The 22,040-nt window shown below is 40.1% G+C and overlaps 3 protein-coding genes and 1 long non-coding RNA gene across 4 annotated transcripts in view; 2 read left to right on the top strand and 2 right to left on the bottom strand.

The window, feature by feature from the left end:
- Positions 1 to 3,870, top strand: part of LOC142375299 (uncharacterized) — a 47,862-nt gene extending 43,992 nt beyond the window's left edge. The window contains exon 2 of the long non-coding RNA XR_012768918.1: positions 3,633 to 3,870. This is a non-coding gene — a long non-coding RNA (uncharacterized LOC142375299). The remainder of the gene's footprint in view (positions 1 to 3,632) is intronic.
- On the bottom strand, positions 2,182 to 11,928 carry pex3 (peroxisomal biogenesis factor 3). Its single transcript, XM_075459275.1, has 12 exons — positions 11,712 to 11,928; positions 10,627 to 10,758; positions 10,451 to 10,532; positions 10,217 to 10,260; positions 9,635 to 9,756; positions 7,881 to 7,947; positions 6,067 to 6,121; positions 5,817 to 5,955; positions 5,639 to 5,709; positions 5,440 to 5,562; positions 4,264 to 4,360; positions 2,182 to 3,867 (listed from the first exon to the last, which is right to left on the bottom strand). The coding sequence occupies exons 1-12, from the start codon at positions 11,782 to 11,784 to the stop codon at positions 3,784 to 3,786; spliced, it is 1,089 nt and encodes a 362-aa protein (XP_075315390.1). The 5' UTR covers positions 11,785 to 11,928; the 3' UTR covers positions 2,182 to 3,783.
- A 287-nt stretch (positions 11,929 to 12,215) lies between these two features.
- Positions 12,216 to 15,642, top strand: adat2 (adenosine deaminase tRNA specific 2). Its single transcript, XM_075459025.1, has 6 exons — positions 12,216 to 12,434; positions 12,724 to 12,828; positions 13,335 to 13,485; positions 13,575 to 13,681; positions 14,520 to 14,592; positions 15,376 to 15,642. Exons 1-6 carry the CDS (start codon positions 12,252 to 12,254, stop codon positions 15,402 to 15,404), a joined length of 648 nt encoding a protein of 215 aa, XP_075315140.1. The 5' UTR covers positions 12,216 to 12,251; the 3' UTR covers positions 15,405 to 15,642.
- Positions 15,643 to 19,677: 4,035 nt separating this feature from the next.
- aig1 (androgen-induced 1 (H. sapiens)) overlaps positions 19,678 to 22,040 on the bottom strand; it is a 33,601-nt gene continuing 31,238 nt past the window's right edge. The window contains exon 6 of the mRNA XM_075459377.1: positions 19,678 to 20,178. Within this exon, the coding sequence (XP_075315492.1) occupies positions 20,159 to 20,178 (20 nt within the window). The 3' untranslated portion in view covers positions 19,678 to 20,158. The remainder of the gene's footprint in view (positions 20,179 to 22,040) is intronic.

The following is a 22,040-nucleotide window of genomic DNA, read 5'->3' as shown; positions in this document are numbered from 1 at the left end:
ATGGCTGCTGATGTGCAATAACCCTAAACTCCTCAACCTTTTTCTAAGCTTGTGTTTTGTTTGGTCACTTCGCTGCGTTTCCACCTTGGTTTAGTTTGTGTTCCCAAACCAGATTCTCCGATCTTCTGGATGCAGCATCATACCTGATGATGATGATTAACTGTTTTACAGATGTCTCTTTGACAGTTTAAACTCACTCCATGTTTGTGGAAATTGATTTGTGACGTAATAAGCAAAAATAATTAGATTTTTTCCCCCAAGGATTTGAAGAACGCTGAATTCAGATTTCCAACCATCCTTGTGTAAGTCTCACCAAACACGCCGTCCCCACGGAGCAGCCACTGTTGCCTAATCTCTAACGCAGTGGAACAAAAAGTGGGGATTTGCTCTGTTGTAAGACTCGGAAAATGTTCTGTTGCACCATCAGAGCTTCAGCAGCACGTTATCTTATCTTATCTTTTTTCCAGTTTGTCTGATCGTGGGATGAAACTGTGCGGAACTGCAGGATATCGCCTCCTGTTGACACAATCATTTCACTGGTTTTTTCCCACATTCATGCACAGCTGGGACAGTTTGAGACGCCACTAATATCTTTATACATCACCAGAAAAATCAGGAAACTGGCCGAACCTTTCAAACCTGCTCAAACATAAATGTAAACACAGTTTAACAGATTTGTTCTGAACATTCGTTCCAGCCTGAACCCTCTGAGACGAGCTTTCTGTCCTTTCTTTAAGGAGTCTTCAGGAATAGTTCTCCAGGCTTCTTGAAGGACATCCCAAAGCTCTTCTTTGGATGTGGGCTGCCTTTTGTTGCGTTCTCTGCCAACATGATCCCACACTGCCTCAGTAATGTTGAGCTCCGGGCTCTGGGGAGGATTCATCCCTCCATCAGACCTGCTGCCACTGATTTTCTCAATATATATGCCAAGTTTTCAGCTAACAGCTCTTTGGGAATCACCTTGTTGCTGCAGAAATCCTGTTTTCTGTCTGTCACACTGTGTTATCTTTGCTGTTTTTCACACATGCAGCTAAAGAAATGGGAACTAATCTTAATTCCAGTCTAAAACCCACAAAGAGCTTCTAGATTATTCATTTCTGGTGGCATAAAACAGTTTAATCATTTCATTTATATGAATTGTTCCATAATTAGTCATTAGATTATATCTTATATTCCTTTTTAAGCTTTAAATTGAATCTTATTTACTTTTTCCTGATGTTGAATAACATATAATTCTTATTATTATCTTTTTTTCCTACTTTTAGACGTGACAACATTAATTATTTTGGGATTAGGATTATTTTTAAACTGAATTTCTTATATTAATTTGACTCTTTTGGTAACTGAAAGCAGTTTTAATGTAAATGTACAAAAAAGTTGAAACTATGAAGCTGTTTTTCACAGATGCAGCTAAAGAAATGGGAACAAATGATGTGTCTCTGTGACAGGCTGCTGGGAACAAAGTGCCTAAAGATCCAGTTTAAAACGGCTTCTTTGCTCAGTTGTCTGTTCTGTGTGGACACAACACTGGTTCAATCCTTGAGTTAGGAGCCTTTTTCCTGCCTGAATGACTCATAGGTCAGAGTTAAGTGAAGATGAGTGAAAAGGCAGAAAATGTCCAAAGAAAAACGTTGAAAGACCTTCAGAAAGTGTTGAAACTATTGCTGAAGATCACTTAAGCTGCTTGGATGCAAAATATAAAGAAATAAGAGGTGTCTCATGACCAAAATACTTCAAAAACCACATAAAATACTTAATATGGATGTCAAAATCATACAGATGTAGTTGGAAATGAATTGTTAGACAAGTAATTATAATTAAATGTCTGTTTCTGTTCATTTTAGGCCACTATTTGAATAAATTAATGTAAAAAAATACAATAATTTTTTGTTGCTCGTCTGACTCCAAATCTGAGGGAATTTTATTCCTGTTTGGTGATATAAAGTCCTGTTTTTCACATTCACTGGAGGTGAATATCAGCTTGAATGATCCCTAGGTCAGAGTTAAAGCACATTCCTCTGAAAATGTTCAGGTAGAAGGACTGAATATGAGTGAAAAAGCAGCAAATATCCAAAGAAAAACTTTGAAAGACCTTCAGAAATGATGGAGAACAAAAAAGTCTTTCATACAGCAGAATATCTAAAAAATCTTTGACTCTAAAAACAAGATAAAGTCAGCATATGAAATCACATTTTCCATTTATTATCTCCTCAGCGATTCACAAACAAACATTTCATCCGTCATTCCAGACACTTGGTTGCATAAGGCATCGTGTCCGAGTGTAGTTTACATTCTGCTAACGACATAACCCGGGAACCAGGAACCAAGCTGAACAGTTACCTGCTGTTTCCTCGTTTCTGAGAGGGAAATGAACACAAATCTGTCAACTTAATGTGCACACTCACTGTCACAGCTGCAGAAACCCCCTCAGGAGATCAGCAATGATCCACAACTCTGCTTTAATCTTTTAAATTCCACAACGAGCTTCTTAGGAAGCAGAGCTGCTGCAGTGATGAGCCATTTTACAGCGATCACAGGCCTGTGGACGAGCTTTCTGTAGTACCAACACAGGACAAAACGCGAGTTTAAACCAGGAAACTTCAAAGAAAACACCTTCAGCCGACTCGGCCGCCTTAAATCAGCGAGCGTTTCTCTCCGCTCTTACCAGAAATGGTTCCTTCATTTAGGTATTTACCCGCCGTGAGCTTACAGAATTTACAGAACTCCCATTTCTTGGATGAGCAATCTGGAAATATGCAACAGTTAACTGGTTCAGAGGAGGATCGAGACTGTCCCAGATGTCTCGTCTTTGCATAACAGTTTGGTAGCATCCCAACATAAGATATCTGAAATCATTTCAGACTTTTAAAGTAAAGCAAACGGAGGGAAAAAACAGAGTTAAAAGGAAATAAGTGGGAGAAAAGACCTGTTTACAGATAAATATCTCACTCCAGAGATGAAAACTGTTAACGTTAACGTAGAAACATGCAAACCAGGATGCGTCTCACTATGTTAGGAATGAAGCCTAAAGAAGAAGGAAAGGAACTTCAGCATCAGTTGAAGAAAAGTGACATCGTGTGGGCAGGAGAAAAACTGCAGGAGTGACAACCATTCAAGTCCAGATTTGTGACTTTTTTTCAGCCGTTTGGCTCCCCGCCGCAGAAGGTGAACTTATAACGGAGAGCTTTATAAATTCATTCATGGAGATCCTGCCCGCGTCTTCGGTTTTCACCTTTAAACCGCTTCGATCGTCTTCATCTTCAGCTGAAGCGGACGTTCGGATTTAAAAACATGTAAAAAAACAGAAACGCACAGATGGACCCACAGCGGGCCGATGTTACACAGCCATCTGCCTGCTTTAATGTTAGAAAACTCCTCCGATCTTTAACTGCTTCACCAGCAACAGCTGACGGAGACGTGAACGAGAACACGGAGAATCATCTAAAAAATTTAAAATGAACTAGAAATGCGTCAGTATCATCTTGGAAAAAGTCAGAGATCAGCTGTGCACAGAGGTGGTCGCTGCCTGAAAGTCTCATTTCCCACCTCACGGGATTGTTCGGACTCCAGTTCCCATAATGCAATGCTTCTATGGTTAACCGCAGGCCTCTTCCTTCTTCTTCCTCCCCCAGGTTGATGATCCACAGACGGACGTTTTCCTCCCAAACATCTGTAAGCTGCTGAGAAGCAGCACGTCCAGAGAGAGGAAGAAGGGAGCGGCGCTCTGGGACTGGGGATTTGTTTTTCTCTCTGGAGTCCACCTCCTCCTCGTGTTCCCGGTGATTATTTCTGCAGCTCCTGCGGCGCGCTGAAGGTCTCGTAAACGTTGGCTGCAAACTCCTTCACCTGATCGTTCATCAACAAGTCCTGGAGGGTTAAATATACATCAATTATACACAATTAGGACACATGGTTTTACTAAAGTTAAAGCACATGCTTTATAGGAAAAAAAGAACTGCATCAACTGCAGTTGTGAAAAGCTTCCAGAATGACACCAGAATCACAGTTTTGCCACTTTGGATTGGACAACAGAGCTGCTTCTGTTGATTGATTAGCATTCAGAAAATAATCAGAAACAAGCAGCAAACACACGGTGGACTTTGATCAGCTCCCAGCAGCTGAACCAGCCTGTTAGCTGCTGCTGACTCCCACTATATGCCTAAATTTGAAGGCCGGAAACAACAGAAGTGACTGTGAAAGATCAACAGGTCTCCTGTGATATTCGTGTGTTCCCCCAAAGAGAAACCCAAAGCTCGACTTTACCTGAACAAAGTGACTGGGAGTCTCACTGCAGATGGTGTTGATCTGACCGTTGATGATGGGGATGATCTTCGCCAGCGGCAGACTGACTGCAGACAGACTAAACACACACACACACACACACACACACACACACACACACACACACACACACACACACACACACACACAGGCGGGTGTCAAATGCTTGCTCAGACATGAATTACCCTCGTTGCTTTCCTAACATACGTGCACAGTATTCCAGCGACAGTGAGCACTCGCTTCTCACCCTCTTCACAGGTGATCGCAGTCCTGCAGGCGTTCCCCGTAAGAAAACGAGCAGCAGCAGCATTCGCTCTGATTTTCTTGCCGACATTTTCCAACATGAACCCACCTGAACGTGAGACGGTGTGAACGCTGCTTCGTTCTCTTTTCCACAGACTTATATTTTTCTTTCAACTTGCTCCTCGTTATTGTGGATGAGTTCAACAGTCCATTTTTAAAACTCGTCTTAAAACCCATTTTTATTCCCTGGCTTTTAACCCAGAGGCTCTGTTTCTGTTATTGTTTTTACATCGTTCTTATGTCTTATGCATTAAGGCTGATTTATGATCGTCGACGGAGAGCCTCCCGGAGACGCTCTCCGTCTCTAAACATACGCAAAGTGATACGATACAACTAAAACACGGTGAGGTTCCAACACAAGTGGGTTAATTAGGCTGCACGCATTCCGATGTTACGTTCAGAGAAGAAGAAACCGGGAAGGTGAAGACAACATGAATGTTTTCTCTCAGTAGTAAAAAAAGAAAAAACAGTTTCACAAGCTGGTTAATTTGATTCTTCAAAGTCCACATCACAGCTGTTTTCTAATCCAGCTCCAAAACTATTAACCCATTAATGTTACGACTGCTAATGATGCAACTCAGACAAAACTGGTTCTGAGGGTCCAGCTAATGTTCTCCAGAACAACAAGTCTTCCATCCATAAACAGTCCACTGCTGTAAAAGTCTCCGTCAGACCTGGCCTCCACTCCAAATGGTTCAGGAACAGTTTTAGATTTACTTGGGGTTTGGCTTTTTAGGAGTTTTAGCTGAAAATTGCAGGAATTTTAAGGGATTTTTACAGATGCCTCCACTAACAATGTGCAGAAACTCACAAACAGGATGCTGGCTGTATCTGAGCTGATGAAACTGGGCTTACCTATCAGGTGCCGAGCTGGGTGCAGAGTCACCAGGAGGCGGGCGGAAAAACTCAGCCAGGTTGTCAAGGAGACGAGAGAAACCCCGGTTCAGACAGACGTTGAGAACAGTGATGAAGTCTGGACTGCAGTGACACACAAAACCAGCGATCAGCCCGTCCTGCTGCACAAACGTGGCGGATAAAAACAGCGGGCGCCTACCTGTCCAACATGTCTCTCGTCTCGTTCAACAGTCTGATGGTCATGACATCATTCTCTGTCAATCCACACGCCTGCACAGATGAGAAGAAAAACAGTGTTTTAAAACAACTGGGAAGCTTTTCGTCCCCGTTCTCCCCCTAATGAATGCTGCTGCGTGTCGTTTTCCACGTGCGGCGACCTGGTCAGCGAGAGCGTTCTCGTCGTCGGCCAGCAGGTACCAGGACAGCGAGCGCTCAGAGGCGGCCTCCACCTCCGCCCTGATCCAGCTCAGCTGCTGCTCCAGCTCCAGCAGAGACAGACTCTGCTTCAGAGGGACACTAGAGTCCAACAGAAAACTCTGTTTAAACATTTACTGGGATCTGCTGTCAGAGCATTTTCTGACATCTTAACAGACTGAAGTCAAAATAACCTTTAAGTCTGACACTCACCTCCCAAGTGAGTTCTGCACCGCCTTCTTCACTATCATCATCAACTCAGTCAAACCTGGCGAGACAAAGCAGGCAACTTTTTTTTTAAGACCTATTTTTATTCGGTCTTTTTCAAGTCGTGTAGGACATACAAGAGAAATAAGGATAATAGAAAAAATAAATAAAGAATAGTAACAAAAAATAAGTATGCCTATATAAAAAAATAAAGAAATAAATTTAAAGAAAAATAATTTAAAAAAAATTAAATTAAAATAAGCAAAAAAAAACAACAGCACAAACTGAACACTTCAAGCAATGACAAACGTATTGCATCCCTAGTACTCTATGTACGTGGACAAATTCTCAAAGAAGAGGTGAGTAGCCTGTTATGGGTCTTATTAATGATCATCGTACTGAGCTAGGTGATCTAAAAAAGGCTGCCACGTCTGGTAAACCTCCTTGGGGTTGTTTATCAGGCTGTATCTAATTCTCTCCATGTGCAACACAGAGGTAAGGTCTGTCAGCCAGGGGTACGATTTCTGATTTCCAGCGCATCAAAATCAGTCTCTTTGCTATTATTGTTCCATACATAATGGTGTTCTGGACAAAGAGGGTATGAGTAGATAAAGACTGAGAATAACCAAACAGCGCCACCTCTGGCTCAGGCTTGAACACACAATTATACATTTCAGAAAAGCATTTGAACACTTTACTCCAGAAATCATGCAACTTTGGACACATCCAGAAAAGACGGGCCAGGGAGCCATCAGCAGACCCACAACGATCACATAAAGGAGAGACTGTGGGATAGATTCTATGCAGCTTAGTTTTTGAGTAGAACTTACTGTGCTGACAGGAGGCTTCAGTGTTGTACTGTCAGGTGATTCTGCTGAGTGTGTGTTTTGAAGAGTAAATGTAAGTGGACGAAGGTAAAGTGAGTTTAGGCCTGTGATACTTTTATAGTATTTTCATAGTTCAGCTTTTAGGCCACATTTGTCATTTGCCTGCTGTGTGCCAGTGAGCGATTTTATTGTTCGGCATTTTTGTTAGATCGTTGATTGGTCGTTAATTTATACATGGATCTGAATCTGCAACCTGTTTACCTCAGATTCTGTTTTAAATGCACTTTCATAACTGCATCATACCGGCTGCCTGAGCTGGGAACCAACATTTTGATCACATGTTCTGTAATTTAAAAAAAAAAGATAATAATAAAATGCTGTGTGGCATATAACTGACTGTCTTTCTTGTTATTGTTATCCTGCAGAGTTAATTTGGTTGGATGACTGATGTTATTCATTGTCAGGACGTCTCGGTGCATTTAAAGTAGGCCGTGTGTCTGCGTCAGTTTGGCTGCGTTACTTTTATTAATAGGTAACGCTGTAACGTAACCGATTACTTTTAATTGATAGTAACGTTGTAACCTAATTAACTGCTTTAAAAGTAACTCAAGAATCAAGAATCTTTATTGTCACTATGCAGGCATAATGAAATTTAGTTCAGGAGCTCTTGGCTTTGGATACACAAAAGATATAAAAATATATCTAAATAATATACAAGAGAATAAAAATAGTAAAAGTTAAACTAAAAAGTAAAAAGTTACAGTGCAATCCGGTTGTTGCATGACTGTATTGCACATATTGCAGTATAAGTAAGTCAAATAAAAGTGCAGAATACCCAACACTGCTGTCAGGAGAGTTCAGTGTTGTACTGTCGGGTGATTCTGCTGAGTGTGTGTGTGTGTGTGTGTGTGTGTGTGTGTGTGTGTGTGTGTGTGTGTGTGTGTGTGTGTGTGTGTGTGTGTGTGTGCGTGTGTGTGTGTGTGTGTTCTCTACCATCTCCAAGCAGATGTTGAATACTGGACAGGTACTGCTGCTGGACATCTGGAGGAGCCAGGGGCATCTGAGTGGAGGCAAACACATCCCATCAGCAGAAATTTAAGTAACTTCACCTTTAACCGACACATCTTCCCCGTCTCTGAAACAGTGATCCAGATCTGACTCTGTCAGCGTGAGCAGGTCACAGAGTCTTTCTCATTGTACATGCTACCACTTGGGTCAATTATAGCCAGGCACAACCTTTCTTTCCACTGTTATGCAGACGATTTACACATTCATCTACCACTGAAGCCAAATAGTAACAGTGCACAATGTTCTTTGTTTAATTGTATTGCTGATATTAAGCAGTGGTTGGCCCAAGATTTTCTTCATTTAAATGATGACAAAACTGAATGCATTGTGTTTGGGGACACTGGGACTTTTTTTCCCCGTTGCTGCCCCCGGGCTCTGGAATAAGCCCCCCGTCCAGCTGCCTCTTATTTCTGACCTGGGCCTCTTCACATCTGGGCTAAAAACCTGCTTATTTAGGATGGCTTTAATACCCAGTAGTATGATAACACTTTTATCTTATTTTATCTTATTCCATTTTGTTGTATTTTAATGCTTTCACTGTTCTTTTATTGTTTTTATTTGTTTTTACTTCTTCTTCTCTTTATTTATTACCTGCTGTAAAGCACTTTTGGTACACCATAAGGATTGTCTGTAAAGGGCTGTATACATAAATTACATTTTACATTTACACCAGACGCACCATTTGTTTCTATAAAGACTTCCCAAGTTAACCCAGGTCCATTTAGCCCAGTCTCTGAGGAAACTAAATATATGAAATACAAACTATCTGAAAGGCTCATTTTTCTCCATTAATTGTAAATTATTGACTTTGTACTCAAAGCTAGAAAAATCTACTCTGAGTCTAAAAGTTTAAAAAGGTAAAAACATGTCCCGTCAGATCTGACAGGAAGATGCTAACAGTCAGTTAGAATAAAAATAAAACATAGAGTTCTCTACTGTGGGTTATCGACCTCAGTCTGCCAACGTTGCAACAACACCAAAGTAAATGTGTACACGGGTTTGTTTGAATGCGAGTTGCAGTGCGTTTACCCCAATACGCTGAGGGCCACCCACCTATTCACAGAGCTACTTCATCCTAAAATTCAACTATCAAGAGAGTGAGTTGTTTGATCTGCATCAGTTTTCAACCCTTAATCGAGAGATGCACGACTCTATAAATGTGTCCTAATGAGTCCTGCGTGCAGCAGACAGCCAAAAATAAGCGTATCCACCCAGTCGTCATGTTTATATCACCACCGATCAGAGCTGGAGCCGATAAACTTGCAGATAAACTCAGAACAACAGATATTAACATGAATTAGAGGGGTTTAATCCAGTGTGAAAGGGGCTTTAGTCATTCAATGAAAGTGAAAAGTCAGGACCAACTATTCCCGCTGTCATCCTTCAGCTTTCCTGACGAACTATTTTCTACAAACAGATATCCATTCATCCATTTTTATTGCCCTTTTATCCCATTCAGAGCAGTGGTGCAAACATTTATCTGCATGTGAATGTGTAGAACCTGTGGGCAGGAGGCATGAAGCTGTCCGACTTCCCTTTTTGAACCCGACTAGCTTTAACAAATTCATTTTCACAATTTTTTTTTTTTATCTAGATCCATTTCTAATTCATGTGCATTCATAGGCAGTCTTAGCTGGGATAAAATAGATCCCAGACTGAATGTGACGGGGTCCCCTCACCGTTACACTCTTTCCAACAGAGTTATCCAGGTACAGGTATCCCCCGATGATGTTGAGCTGGACTCTCAGGAGAACCACCAGCATGCAGGTGCTGTACACGGCCACAATGGTGCGGGTGAAACCTGGACAAAACATCATAGTTTGAGTCTCCTGTGAGGAAAACGTTCCCTCTGCTTCTGCTTTCATACAGAAAAACGATCCCGGTTTAGTTTACAGCTTCTTTGTTCTGGTCCTAATGTAAACCTTACACCGTGTGAAAGATTCTTTAAAGGGATAGTTCGCCTCTTTCAACATGAAGCTGTATGACATCCCATATTAGCAATATCATTTATTAAATTTGACTTTCCCCCTGCTGTATTACTCTGTTGAACGCATATTGTTTTGAGAAGCAAAACGCTTTATTTTTTAAGCCCCAGCCAACTAGCCGGACTACCTTCATCAACGCCAAAACGAGGCTGGAACTCTGCTCACAGGACACAGCAGGGGGTAAGAAAATGTTCATAAATGATGTTGCTGATATGGGATGTCATACAGCTTCATGTCAAAAGAGTCAAACTGTCCCTTTAAGTACAAAACACTTACTGACGACCTTTAAATCTTCCCAGATCTCCAGCTTATTGGCGGGTCTGTGAGAAAATGTGGGAGACAAAAAGATGTTACACTTGAATCATTTCTTACATAATCTAACGGAATGCTTATTTGACAAAGAGTGGCATATTTGGGCTAAAAAAAATGAGTACTGAAACAAAACTAAGCTTAATTTTAGCCTTACAGATACAGTAATAAGTGTTGTGTTCAAAAGTAGCTTCTTCTCACTTGGTCTTCAGCAGCGCGGTGAGATTCTCTGAGTTGAGCTGAGTGATAATGGCCTCTTTAAGTGGAGGGAGCATCGACAGCACTGTATCACACAAACACAGTGAGGGTCAACACCAACTCTGCATTCAGCATCTTTGTGCCGACTGAAAAGCTCAATTTTGATTTTGTGTTATTACCGGTCATGTTGCAGGTCCTCTGGTTGCTCTCAAAGTGGAACTGCCTCCTCGCCTGAGCGATGTACTCTGTGGCCTCCTTCTCCTGGATCTCCTTAATCTTCTGCTGGGCATATTTACCAAGGAGGTACACTCCTGAGAAGGGATCGACACACAGAACACAGTCTGAGCTCGTGCACAACACAGGACACGATTTCCAGCAATTTTATCAGTCAGTGGTCAACTAAGTTATTCTTTTACTTGATTCCAGGTCATGTGTTTCATTAGAATGTTTTTTTAATGAGGTTAAGTGGTACTTTTTGGATGTAAAACAACTTTAGAGAGAGAGAAAACATCAGTGCAGCACTCCCCTAATCACACAGCCTGCTGGGGATCTGTTTTGGCTTAAAGTTAATTTGACTTTTTCAATACATAATATTCACCAAGCTGGATTGATGTGATGTTGTACCCAAAATAAAATGTATACATGTATTTATCCCATTGTTTAATAACCAGAAATAAAAAGCAATCTCACATAATAAAGTCCAAGCTGCAGCTAATGTAAAGCTGCATAAATGACCAACATCTACCCGTCAGCAGTTTCATTGTGGCTCATGGACACCTGAATTATTAAGGCTGCTAACATAGGGATATGCTAACAATTAGCATCTATAAATCCTCCTACATGCACGGCACGTAAACGCATAACGTCAATCCTATACTGTCTTTCTCATAGCGACATATTACTACATCGATACACGTTTATACTTTCAATGAACTGTACTTAAGTTCGTGCAACAACCAACAGCCAAATGATTTAAAAAGATAATTGTAACAGTTGTTTTTTTTAATCAATTTACTTTCGACTAATATCTCATAAACGGCTGTAACATGTAAAGTTACTTAGAAACTTTAATGGCAGGTGGAAATAATACATGCCGAATTATACAGGCAATCGCCACGTTTCTTAAATACTTTTTAAATATATTCTAAGATGCACGTCATCGATTATTAACACAAAATCACGCAACTTCAAGCTTATTTTGCGGGAGTCTTGAGCGTTGCTATCATCTGCTATTAGCACGGTTGCTAACAGGAGCTCCACTTACCTCCAACTACAGCCCCAGTAAAAATAAATTTCCTTTTGTGACGTTTGATAAAATTCCAGACAGACGAAAACATTTTCAGACAGCAATGGTTTCACCAACTTAATATCACAAAACTATCCGTGCTTTTAACTTTGCGCTAACTCTTTAAAAGGCATGTTACCCAGAGTGTTGCTGGCAGTTAGCAACCGTTTGGTACTATGCTAACTGTCAGGTGCCCAAGTACATTGGTCAAGGTAGAAAAAGCTAATTAGATTACAACATCCGGTTTAAATTTCAGAATAAAATATAAAAGTCAGGCTGTGTAAAAGTTGTAAAATTAGTTTAAACTCTCCTCTGCAGCAAATATAAAGATTTCCCTGCAAATAATACAATAATGTTTCATGTTGTTTGGATAATAAATGCCTGTAGACGTGCTTTTCTCATAAAATACACATTTTCCTTACTTCCGGTTTAGACCAATGTAACGGTCGACGTCTTGGGTCCGTTCAATATTATCTTCCCCCATGTCGTTAGTCGTGCTTCCTACCGATACTTCAGTGGATGAAGTTGTCGCTAATTAGAACAGATAAATGTCCAATTACGTCTTATATTCTGATAATTTGCCATTTTAATATAACAACCGTTGCTATGGGAACCGAGGAGGACAGTAAAACTGAGCCGTTGGAAGGTTTTTGTCCGAGTGACGAGGAAATTGAGAAGTGGATGTCCAGCGCTTTTGAAATGGTTTGTGATCTTGTACAAATCAATTACGGAGCTGTTCGGCATTTTTTTAATTGTTGTCAATGTTACTGAGTAATGCCTACTTAAAGTTTGTTCATGCTTCTTACAATAAATGATTGAAGCAGTGTGGGATCATGTTGGCAGAGAACGGAACAAAAGGCAGCCAACATCCAAAGAAGAGCTTTGGGATGTCCTTCAAGAAGCCTGGAGAACTATTCCTGAAGACTCCCTAAAGAAATGACAGAAATGTGTGTTTTTTCTCTCTGTGTTTGTCCATGTTTGGCTGCTGCAGGCCAGGGAGGCTCTGGAGAATAAAGAGGTGCCTGTCGGATGTCTGATGGTCTACAAGGATGAAGTGGTGGGGAAGGGAAGAAATGAAGTCAACGAGACCAAAAATGTAGGAAAAACTAAAAAAAAACCTTCCAACTATATGCAGATTTCTACCAGTTAATAAAACTGTCAGTTCAGCATTCAATTCAATTCAATTCAATTAATTTGTATTTATATAGCACCAAATACAACAAATGTCGTCTCAAGGCACTTAAATAATAAAGTCCAATTCAAGCAAATTGGAATTCAATTAATTGTAATCATAATTATTTATAAAATAATCCAATTCATTCATATAGTGGAAGCTTATCTACTGTAACAACCGCTCCCGGTGTTCTTATAATTAACATTTTTATTCATGTACAGCTAAAACAATGTGCTTTAGATATAGTGCAAGTTTAATCCGATCAGGATTTAGGTTTCCGCTACTGGAAAACTGATTTTATCCAGCAGGAACCAAACTTCCCGCCTTAAAACACGGACGTTTGAAGGGAATTTGGTTTTAGATTTTCTTCAGCTGACGGACATATCGACACCTAAGCACGACAGGGGTTAACGCGTGATGTTTTCCAGGCAACTCGCCACGCTGAGATGGTCGCCCTGGACCAGGTCCTGGACTGGTGTCGCCGTAGCAACCTGGATTTGAAGGGCGTATGTGAGCAGACGGCCCTGTACGTCACGGTGGAGCCGTGCATCATGTGTGCTGCAGCACTGCGCCTGCTCAGTATCCTGTGTGTGTGTGTGTGTGTGTGTGTGTGTGTGTGTGTGTGTGTGCGAGGCCTCGCTTGTTGTAGCTCCTTCACCAGCTGTCAGATATCCCGGTGGTCGTATACGGCTGCAGGAACGAGCGTTTTGGAGGCTGTGGCTCAGTTCTGGACATCTCCTCTGCAAACCTGCCTCAGACTGGGACCAAATTCAAGGTCTGTGTGTTTGCTGCTTGTGACGTGTGTGTGTGCGCATCCATGCATTCATCTTCAGTAGACTCCATCACCTTTTAACTGGACTTCCCACAAAGAGCATTAAACATCTGCAGCTCATCCAGAACGCTGCTGCTGGAGTTTTAACCCGGACTAAGAGATCTGAACACATCACAGCAGCTTTAAAATCTTTACTCTGGCTTCCAGTCAGTCACAGAATAGATTTTAAAAGCCTGCTGATGGTTTACAATCTGTGATGTGTTCAGAGAATATAAAGCCAGCAGAGCTCTTAGATCCAAGGACTCAGGTCAGCTGGTCCAGTCCAGAGTCCAGACTAAACATGGAGAAGCAGCATTTAGCTGTTATGCTGCAAACAAGTGGAACAAACTGCCAGTGGAGATTAAACTTTCACCAAATGGAGACATTTTTAAATCCAGGTTAAAGACATTTCTGTTCTCATGTGTCTATGCATGAAATCTGCACGATATCTTTGAACTTATCTGGACTGTTGCTTGTTTTTAAATTCATTTAAATGATTTTATTTGTTTCTCTTTATATTCTTTTATGTATTTTTAATGCTTCTTCCACTCCCTGCTGCAATGCTTTTATTTTATGTGAAGCACTTTGAACTGTTTTGTACATGAAATGTGCTATACAAATAAATTTGATTTGATATGATATGTGTATCTATATATGTATGTATGTATATCTTATCAACCATTCCTGGCAGCAGATTTCTGCTCCTGGTTTTGCGTTGGATGTTCAGACGTGTGTGTGTGTTGTGTCCGTGCACTTTATGTTTTATCGTGTACGTGACGCTGTGTATTGTGTGTGTTTTCAGTGTGTTTCAGGTCACAGAGCAGAAGAAGCTGTGGAGATGCTGAAAGCTTTCTACAAACAGGAAAATCCAAACGGTGATGAGCACTATCATCTCTTCTTCTTCTTCTTCTTCGTTTTTCTGCTTTTCTTTCTCTTCCATCTTATCCGTCTGTTTTTGTCTCCTTCCTTCTGCTAAATTCATATCATCTGCTCCACGTTTATCTTTATCTTTTGTGTTTATCATGTTGTGTTTTTATGGAGGGCTCCAAGGCAGCCTGTTGCCTCTGTTTTCATTCTTCTTGTGTATTTTTGTCAAATGAAGGTGTTTTTGCAGCAGGAACCAGATTAATTTGTTTTTATTGGCTGCATGGATTTGTCTGAAATTCAGTTTTTATTTTTGTCTCTGGACTTTTTCAACCCATAAAATCTGGTAATGGGTGAGTGAAAGGAACCAAACCATCTCCTGATCTTCCCACAGAGATGAAATGATGAAAAATGTTTCTTTCACTGCGGCCGTTGCTCAAATCAGACACTTTACATCTTTAAAAACATTTGTAGCTCAACAATCTTCTCTCAAACTGACTCATTTAGTAGAGATCAGATGTTTGGAATAGCGTTCAGATAGTGCTGTGTGTTCACACTTTATCACATCTCCTGCATTACACCAGCAGAATGTGGGGAAGTTGTGAATGTTTTAAGTTGAAATTGAGAGAAAGTACCCTAGTTTTGTTTGAGAGGTGAGCAGTTTGTCAGCTCTGAATCTGCTGAAGTTCAGCTTTCCCTAAAGGCTCTGATTAATTTATGTGCCATAACTTGTTCTGTTCCAGCTGTATTTTTGCCACAGCTCATCTTCCCTTTCTTTCTTTTGTCTGTTTCAGCTCCGAAACCCAAAACCAGGAAGGACTGAGCTTTCTGGATAAAACCATGTTGTGTCTTTCTTTAACTTTTTGTTTGTATTGACCTATTTTTTGTAATAAAAAACATTTCTTGTGTATATTTTTGTGTGACGGTGTTATGCCGAAAAGTGCATGCCTGCCGAGAAATGCACCCCCATTCGCTGGAGTGCGCGTAAACCGGTTCAGATGTGGATTATTACATTTATCCAATAAAGTTACAGTGATAATATTGAGCACATGGTGTTTCATGCGTTCATCTTTTTTTCTCATTTTTTCATGTGGATTAATAATACACGTACACTTATGATAATCCGACATTTGCACATTTTATAGCATCTTTTTCACCTATTATTATATTATTGTACAAATATTCCAAAGTAAAGGCCGTGACTAACACTTTTACAGTAAGCTCGAAAAAGACGGTTGGAGACATTTTCTATGAATATCAATCTTTACTCAGTAGAGCCCAGATGAAATCATCTAAAAAATTGACCTAAAACTATGAAATTTGATTATTTTTATTTGAAAGACAATTTTGAACTTATTGAAATTAGCATCTGTTAATTCAATCAGGTAAACAAATGATAATGTAGTTATATCATTCCATGCATTTCTCGGCAGGCATGCACCTGCTCCTTTGGTGTTACTGTAGTTTCCTTTCAGGCTGTTTGCCAGCAGGGGGCGCAGTGCAACAACTTACCTCTTCCTCTGAAGAAACGAAACTTTGGTCTTTCTCTGATAAACCTGTGTGCGGTGCTCCGGTCTGCGTCTGTTTGAGGCTGAGGTGCAGCTCGGTGTGACAGCCCGGGTTTTGTGTCCCTGCCTGCGGCTGTTTGCTCTGAGGTGGAGGCAGAGCTCTGGGGTAAAAGCTCTGGGTGGAGGTAAAACAGTCACTTCCGGTGTTGTTTTTTTCTGAGAACGAGACCAACAGCTGTGCGTGCAGCAGTGTTTCTGAGCAACACTCAAAATACACACAGTTCACACACACACTCACGCGCTGTGGCGCAGCATCTGCAGATGGAGAGATCTGAAAGAAGTGAGTGTGCGTGTGCGCGCGCGTGGGTGCACGTGTGTGTTTCTGTTGTCCTTTTCCTTCTGCTGAGTCCAACAAAGAGATGGATGGATTTTTAAACTCTTTCTCTGGTTATATCTTGTTTTACTGTTTGTCACCACTTCCTTCCTTCCTTCCTTCCTTCCTTCCTTCCTTCCTTCCTTCCTTCCTTCCTTCCTTCCTTCCTCTCTGTTTTTTTTGTCTTTTATCCTTTTCTCCTAATTTCTTTGTATAGTTTGTCTTTTCTAACTATTTCCTCCATTTTTTATCACTTTATTTGACTTCTTCCATTTCCTGGATTCCTTCCTACCACCTTCTTTTCTTTTATTCTTCCCTGTTTTCTTTCCATCCTTATTTTTGCTCATTGCTTCCTTCCCTTTTCAACTCTTCCTCCTTTTATTCCATTTGTTTCCCTTCTTTTCCTGCAGCTTTATTACTTTCTTCTATCGTTTCCACTGTGCCGTCCGTTTTGCTCCATTCTTTCAGTTTTATGTCACGGGCGTCGCACCCGTGGGGGATGGGGGTGTTTCGACACCCCCACTTTTACAGCAAGATGATTTCACCTTTTTGAATTTTCAATGACCAAATGAAGTTTTAACAAATCGTAAAATGTGTTTTAAAGACTCTGTGCCCTCTTTAGAATAATTCCATCCAGATTTGAGCAGTCTAACTATTGTAGTTTCCATACAGGATCTAGTTTAGGGCGATCAAAATGCAAAAAATGCTGTAAAATGGCCCTGTTCTGCATTTTCACAAATCAGAAAAAGGTTTCACAAATCCCAAACAAGGTTTTAATGAATCTATAGCCTCTTTAGAATAATTCCATCCAGATGTGAGCAGTGTAACTATTGTAGGTTCCATACAGGACCTAGTTTAGGGCGATCAAAATGCAGTGAAATGGCCCTTTATGCCCATCCATTTAATTTGCGAATCGAATGCCAACTTCAGCATTGTGTCTATGGGCTTGATATGGCGCTCCTGTAACACCCCCACATTTAAAATCACTGCTCCAGCCCTGTTTTATGTTATAGATCTTTTTTTTAATTCCACTTATCTGACATATGTGTGAAATAAAAGCACACTTATGAAAGAATTTAAACAGGAGGAGAAAATCCAATTCTGTTTGTTGCAATTTCATTGGAAAGGATGCTGTGCGGCACCAGAATGCAGACTGCATGTGGTTTTAGCTTCGGTCCTCTTTGTGGACTCTTGCTTGCACACAGCAAACAGCGCTGACCATTTTGACAGAGGTAAAAGGCCTCAAACCCAACCAGAAACAGATTTATTTGTGTCCTCTCAGGACAGTTGTACCAGATGAAAAAGCGTGGCTGTTTTGGTTCATCCGATGCATCAGCGCGGCTCCTCTCCTCTCGTGTGAATCTATGCTAATTAATGCAGAGCAGAATATTCCAGAATGTTTTAATGTGTCACCTCAGAGCTGAGCAGCTGACGTGTTAATGAACACACACGCTGCAGAGCGGTTAGCTGTTAAACGCTAATGAGTCGTCTCTCACACACACACACCATCCAACACCAGAACAAGCAGCCTAATCTGAGATGTCACGTTGTGTGAAGGTGAGAGAACGCCGGCGTTGCAGAAGATGAAGATTATCTTTTCTTATTTGGCTGCCAGAGAAGGACGGGGCTTTGTTTTTGACTGGAGGTAGTTTGGTTTGTGTTGACAGGAAGTGCTGCCCTGATGTGCTTTGTAGTTTCATCTTCAGCTTCAAAAGTCCAACAGAAAGATAATCTCTCTCCAGCGTCCTGCTCAGAGCTGCGGGAGGACTGCACACTGGAAAAAATGCCCCTCCAAAAATAAGTTAGAAAAACAACAAATAAAAGACATTTTTGCTTGAAATAAGCAAAAAAAATCTGCCAATGGAACTAGTGAAAATCAGCTTGTCAAGATTTCTTGAAATAAGATGTGATATTTAGGACTTTTGAGATAAAAGTGATCTTGAAATTAGCTTAAAAACCTCTTCAAATGAAAAAAAAAGCTTGTTTCATGTGAAATGTGACTCAAAACAAGATGTTTTCAAGACTTTTTCACTTAACAAGATATTCCAGATGTATTGTATTAAAACAAGTCCCTATATCTGGCTGAAATGGTGCTTGTTAGGCAGTTGTGTCTTATATTAAGTGTAATGAGATATTTTGACTAGAAATGATATACTTGGTAAGACTTTGATTTTTCCCAGTGCAACACTGCTGTGCCACACTTCCTCCGCTCACTTTTCATGCTGCATGAGGATAAATCTTCTCACAGCCTTATTTCCATTTGTCTTTCTCACCGAGTTCCTCCTGAGTGAACATGTAATTTGCTTCCTTCATTCTTAATAAACTTGCTTTTGACCCCCATGCCTGCACATCTGGACAGCAGCAGCTCATCTGTCATGTATGGCAGCTGCCATGTCACTCGTTTTACATACAGAACCATGGAAATGACTTGAGCCACTACTCATTTCTTTATATCCTGCCACAGAAACAGCAGTGAACTGCAGTACATGTCTGATAAATAAAGGTCCATCTTATCTCATAAAGCAAAAACATGAGTTCTGAGGAGCTTGCACTGGAAAAAATCAAAGTCTTACCAAGTATATTTGTCTCATTTCTAGTCAAAATATCTCATTACACTTGATATAAGACACAACTGCCTAACAAGCACCATTTCAGCCAGATATAGGGACTTGTTTTTTTTATACAATTCATCTGGAATAACTTGTTAAGTGAAAAAGTCTTGAAAACATCTTGTTTTGAGTCACATATCATATGAAACAAGCTTTTTTTGACATTTGAAGAGGTTTTTAAGCTAATTTCAAGATCACTTTTATCTCAAAAGTCCCAAATATCACATCTTATTTCAAGAAATCTTGACAGGCCGATTTTCACTAGTTCCATTGGCAGATTTTTTGCTTATTTCAAGCAAAAACGTCTTGTTTGGGAGGGAAAGAAGTTCCTGTTTCCAGCAGCAGAACCTCTCACGAAGATTATTTCTGCAACTTTCACAGTATTTTTTAAGCCTTTCGCCATCAAGTAAGAGCACCTTATGAACCTTCTAACCTCCAACAACAAGCAGGACTTTGGGCCGTTTATGCTCAGACCAGCAGCCGATCATCCAGACTTTCTCCCACTGAGAAACCATTCAGCGATCTGAGATGCAGAAACCTACGAGCTCCTCAGAACGACCCAGGCTGGGTTTCTGTGTCCAGGGTTCCTAAAGACTCACACTGCAGTGACTGGCAGGAAAGATTTCCCATTCAAACTTTATTTTTATTTTTCTTACCAACCTCAGGTCTCCTCTTTACACACAGCGGTAAACATGAAAGCAAAAGTAATGTTCATCGCTCGATATATTATCAACATTCAGGAGTTCTGCAGAAGCTTATGAGGAAATGCATCCATGTGTGTGTGTTTCCGTCCCTGTTCACGCGTGTGCACGTGTGTTCATGTGTTTATGCTTGGATGTGTGTGATGTACGGCCCTCCATCTGCCACCAGATCTGCCAAAGAAAACACGAGACAAACAGAAAGAACTAAAAAAAAACACGTTTTAAAGTTTAACTTGTGATGGATGAGTTGTACTCCCGTATCTGGTTGTTCCTATGGTTACAGTACAGCTGCGCCGCTTTTCAGAGAGGTCACTTTGTTTTTGTTTGTTCGCTGTCCCGGCCGGGCGGGGCACAAGTCGTCCTCTGAAGCCGGTAGGATCGGAAAATCATTCACCTTTGACCTTTTCTAAGAGAAAAGAGACAGAAAGACACAAGAGAGCAAGATTTAGAGAAAATAACTTCTCTACCAAACTGCGCTCAACAGGCTGCAAAAGAAAGAGTGCGGTGGGGTGGGTGGAGAGCTACCGGCCGACCTGCTGCACAGATGTACAGATGTGGGGGGGGTCAGCAGATGCTCCATCTGCTCTTTCTGTCGTTTAACGGCGGACCGATAAATCCAGAAAAGTGAGCAAACAGGCAGGACTAGGTGAGCAAATTCAGAGAAGATCTTAATTACACTGGAAAAAAATCAAAGTATATTTACCAAGTATATTTGTCTCATTTCTAGTCAAAATATCTCATTACACTTAATATAAGACACAACTGCCTAACAAGCACCATTTCAGCCAGATATAGGGACTTGTTTGAAGACAATACATCTGGAATATCTTGTTAAATGAAATCTTGACAAGCTGATTTTCTCTAGTTCCATTGGCAGATTTTACTGCTTATTTCAAGCGAAAACGTCTTTTATTTGTTGTTTTTTTACCTATTTTTGTAGAGGCATTTTTTCCAGTGTAAGATCTGCTGCTGGAGTTTTAACCCGGACTAAGAGATCTGAACACATCACAGCAGCTTTAAAATCTTTACTCTGGCTTCCAGTTAGTCACAGAATAGATTTTAAAAGCCTGCTGATGGTTTACATCTGTGATCTGTTCAGAGAATATAAAGCCAGCAGAGCTCTTAGATCCAAGGACTCAGGTCAGCTGGTCCAGTCCAGAGTCCAGACTAAACATGGAGAAGCAGCATTTAGCTGTTATGCTGCAAACAAGTGGAACAAACTGCCAGTGGAGATTAAACTTTCACCAAATGGAGACATTTTTAAATCCAGGTTAAAGACATTTCTGTTCTCATGTGTCTATGCATGAAATCTGCACGATATCTTTGAACTTATCTGGACTGTTGCTTGTTTTTAAATTCATTTAAATGATTTTATTTGTTTCTCTTTATATTCTTTTATGTATTTTTAATGCTTCTTGCACTCCCTGCTGCAATGCTTTTATTTTATGTGAAGCACTTTGTACGTGAAATGTACTACAAATAAACTTGATTTGATTTGATTTGATTTAATTCTTCTTCATTCTGTAACAGACAGATTTATCTTTTGAGCACATAATTCTGATTTCATGCAGTCGGTTCAATTTCTGCTGGAGGGGCGTTAAAAAGACTTTAATTTAACATCAGGTGGACGTGTGTTTACCTGCGAATAAAGTCACTTTATAAAAAAAAAAAACATTTTCCATCCTTAAATGTGTCTGTTCCTGCCTTCAAAGCTCCACTTGAAGGTTGATTTCCACCTTAATTTATTCTGTTGTTCGTTGACATAAATGATATTTTTAAACAAATACATGGAAGAGGAAGTATATCAACGGAGGATGATGAGGGTTAATATATGAATAGAATAGGGTTAATTGTTATTTTGTAATTTAATTAGTATATGGTATATATTTATTTATGGGGATAGTTTTATATATATTCATATTTACATTTATATTTACAAGGATATGTGTGTAGTATATATTTATTTTTGTGATTATATATTTATTTAGATATTTAGGAAGTGTATATATGGCATATATTTATATAGGTGTACTGTAGTTAGGATATTTACAAACTGAAGAGTAGTTAAAAAGGGGTGGGAAACTAAAAAAAGTATTGTACTGCTTCTCATTCCCTTTTTGAACAATGTGCAGTGTTTTGTTATGTATTAGCACTTTATGTGATTTAATTTTATTTTTATTTTTTTTTTAATTTCTCTTTTGTATGTATAAATAGTTACATACATTTTCTTTTTTATACATGTTCGAACATAAAAATCTATCTATCTAT

This window comes from Odontesthes bonariensis, chromosome 24, assembly GCF_027942865.1.
Source record: "Odontesthes bonariensis isolate fOdoBon6 chromosome 24, fOdoBon6.hap1, whole genome shotgun sequence".
Classification (NCBI taxonomy): domain Eukaryota; kingdom Metazoa; phylum Chordata; class Actinopteri; order Atheriniformes; family Atherinopsidae; genus Odontesthes; species Odontesthes bonariensis.
This window is presented reverse-complemented; position numbering and strand designations above follow the sequence as displayed.

Coding starts and splice junctions, on each gene's coding strand:
- pex3 (XM_075459275.1), bottom strand. CDS start 11,784: ATGTTTTCGTCTGTCTGGAATTTTATCAAACGTCACAAAAGGAAATTT. Junction 6,122..7,880: donor TCAACATCTGCTTGGAGATG/GTAGAGAACACA, acceptor TTGTCTCGCCAG/GTTTGACTGAGTTGATGATG. Junction 5,956..6,066: donor GTGCAGAACTCACTTGGGAG/GTGAGTGTCAGA, acceptor GTTGGACTCTAG/TGTCCCTCTGAAGCAGAGTC.
- adat2 (XM_075459025.1), top strand. CDS start 12,252: ATGAAGTTGTCGCTAATTAGAACAGATAAATGTCCAATTACGTCTTAT. Junction 12,435..12,723: donor TGTCCAGCGCTTTTGAAATG/GTTTGTGATCTT, acceptor TGGCTGCTGCAG/GCCAGGGAGGCTCTGGAGAA. Junction 12,829..13,334: donor AAGTCAACGAGACCAAAAAT/GTAGGAAAAACT, acceptor GATGTTTTCCAG/GCAACTCGCCACGCTGAGAT.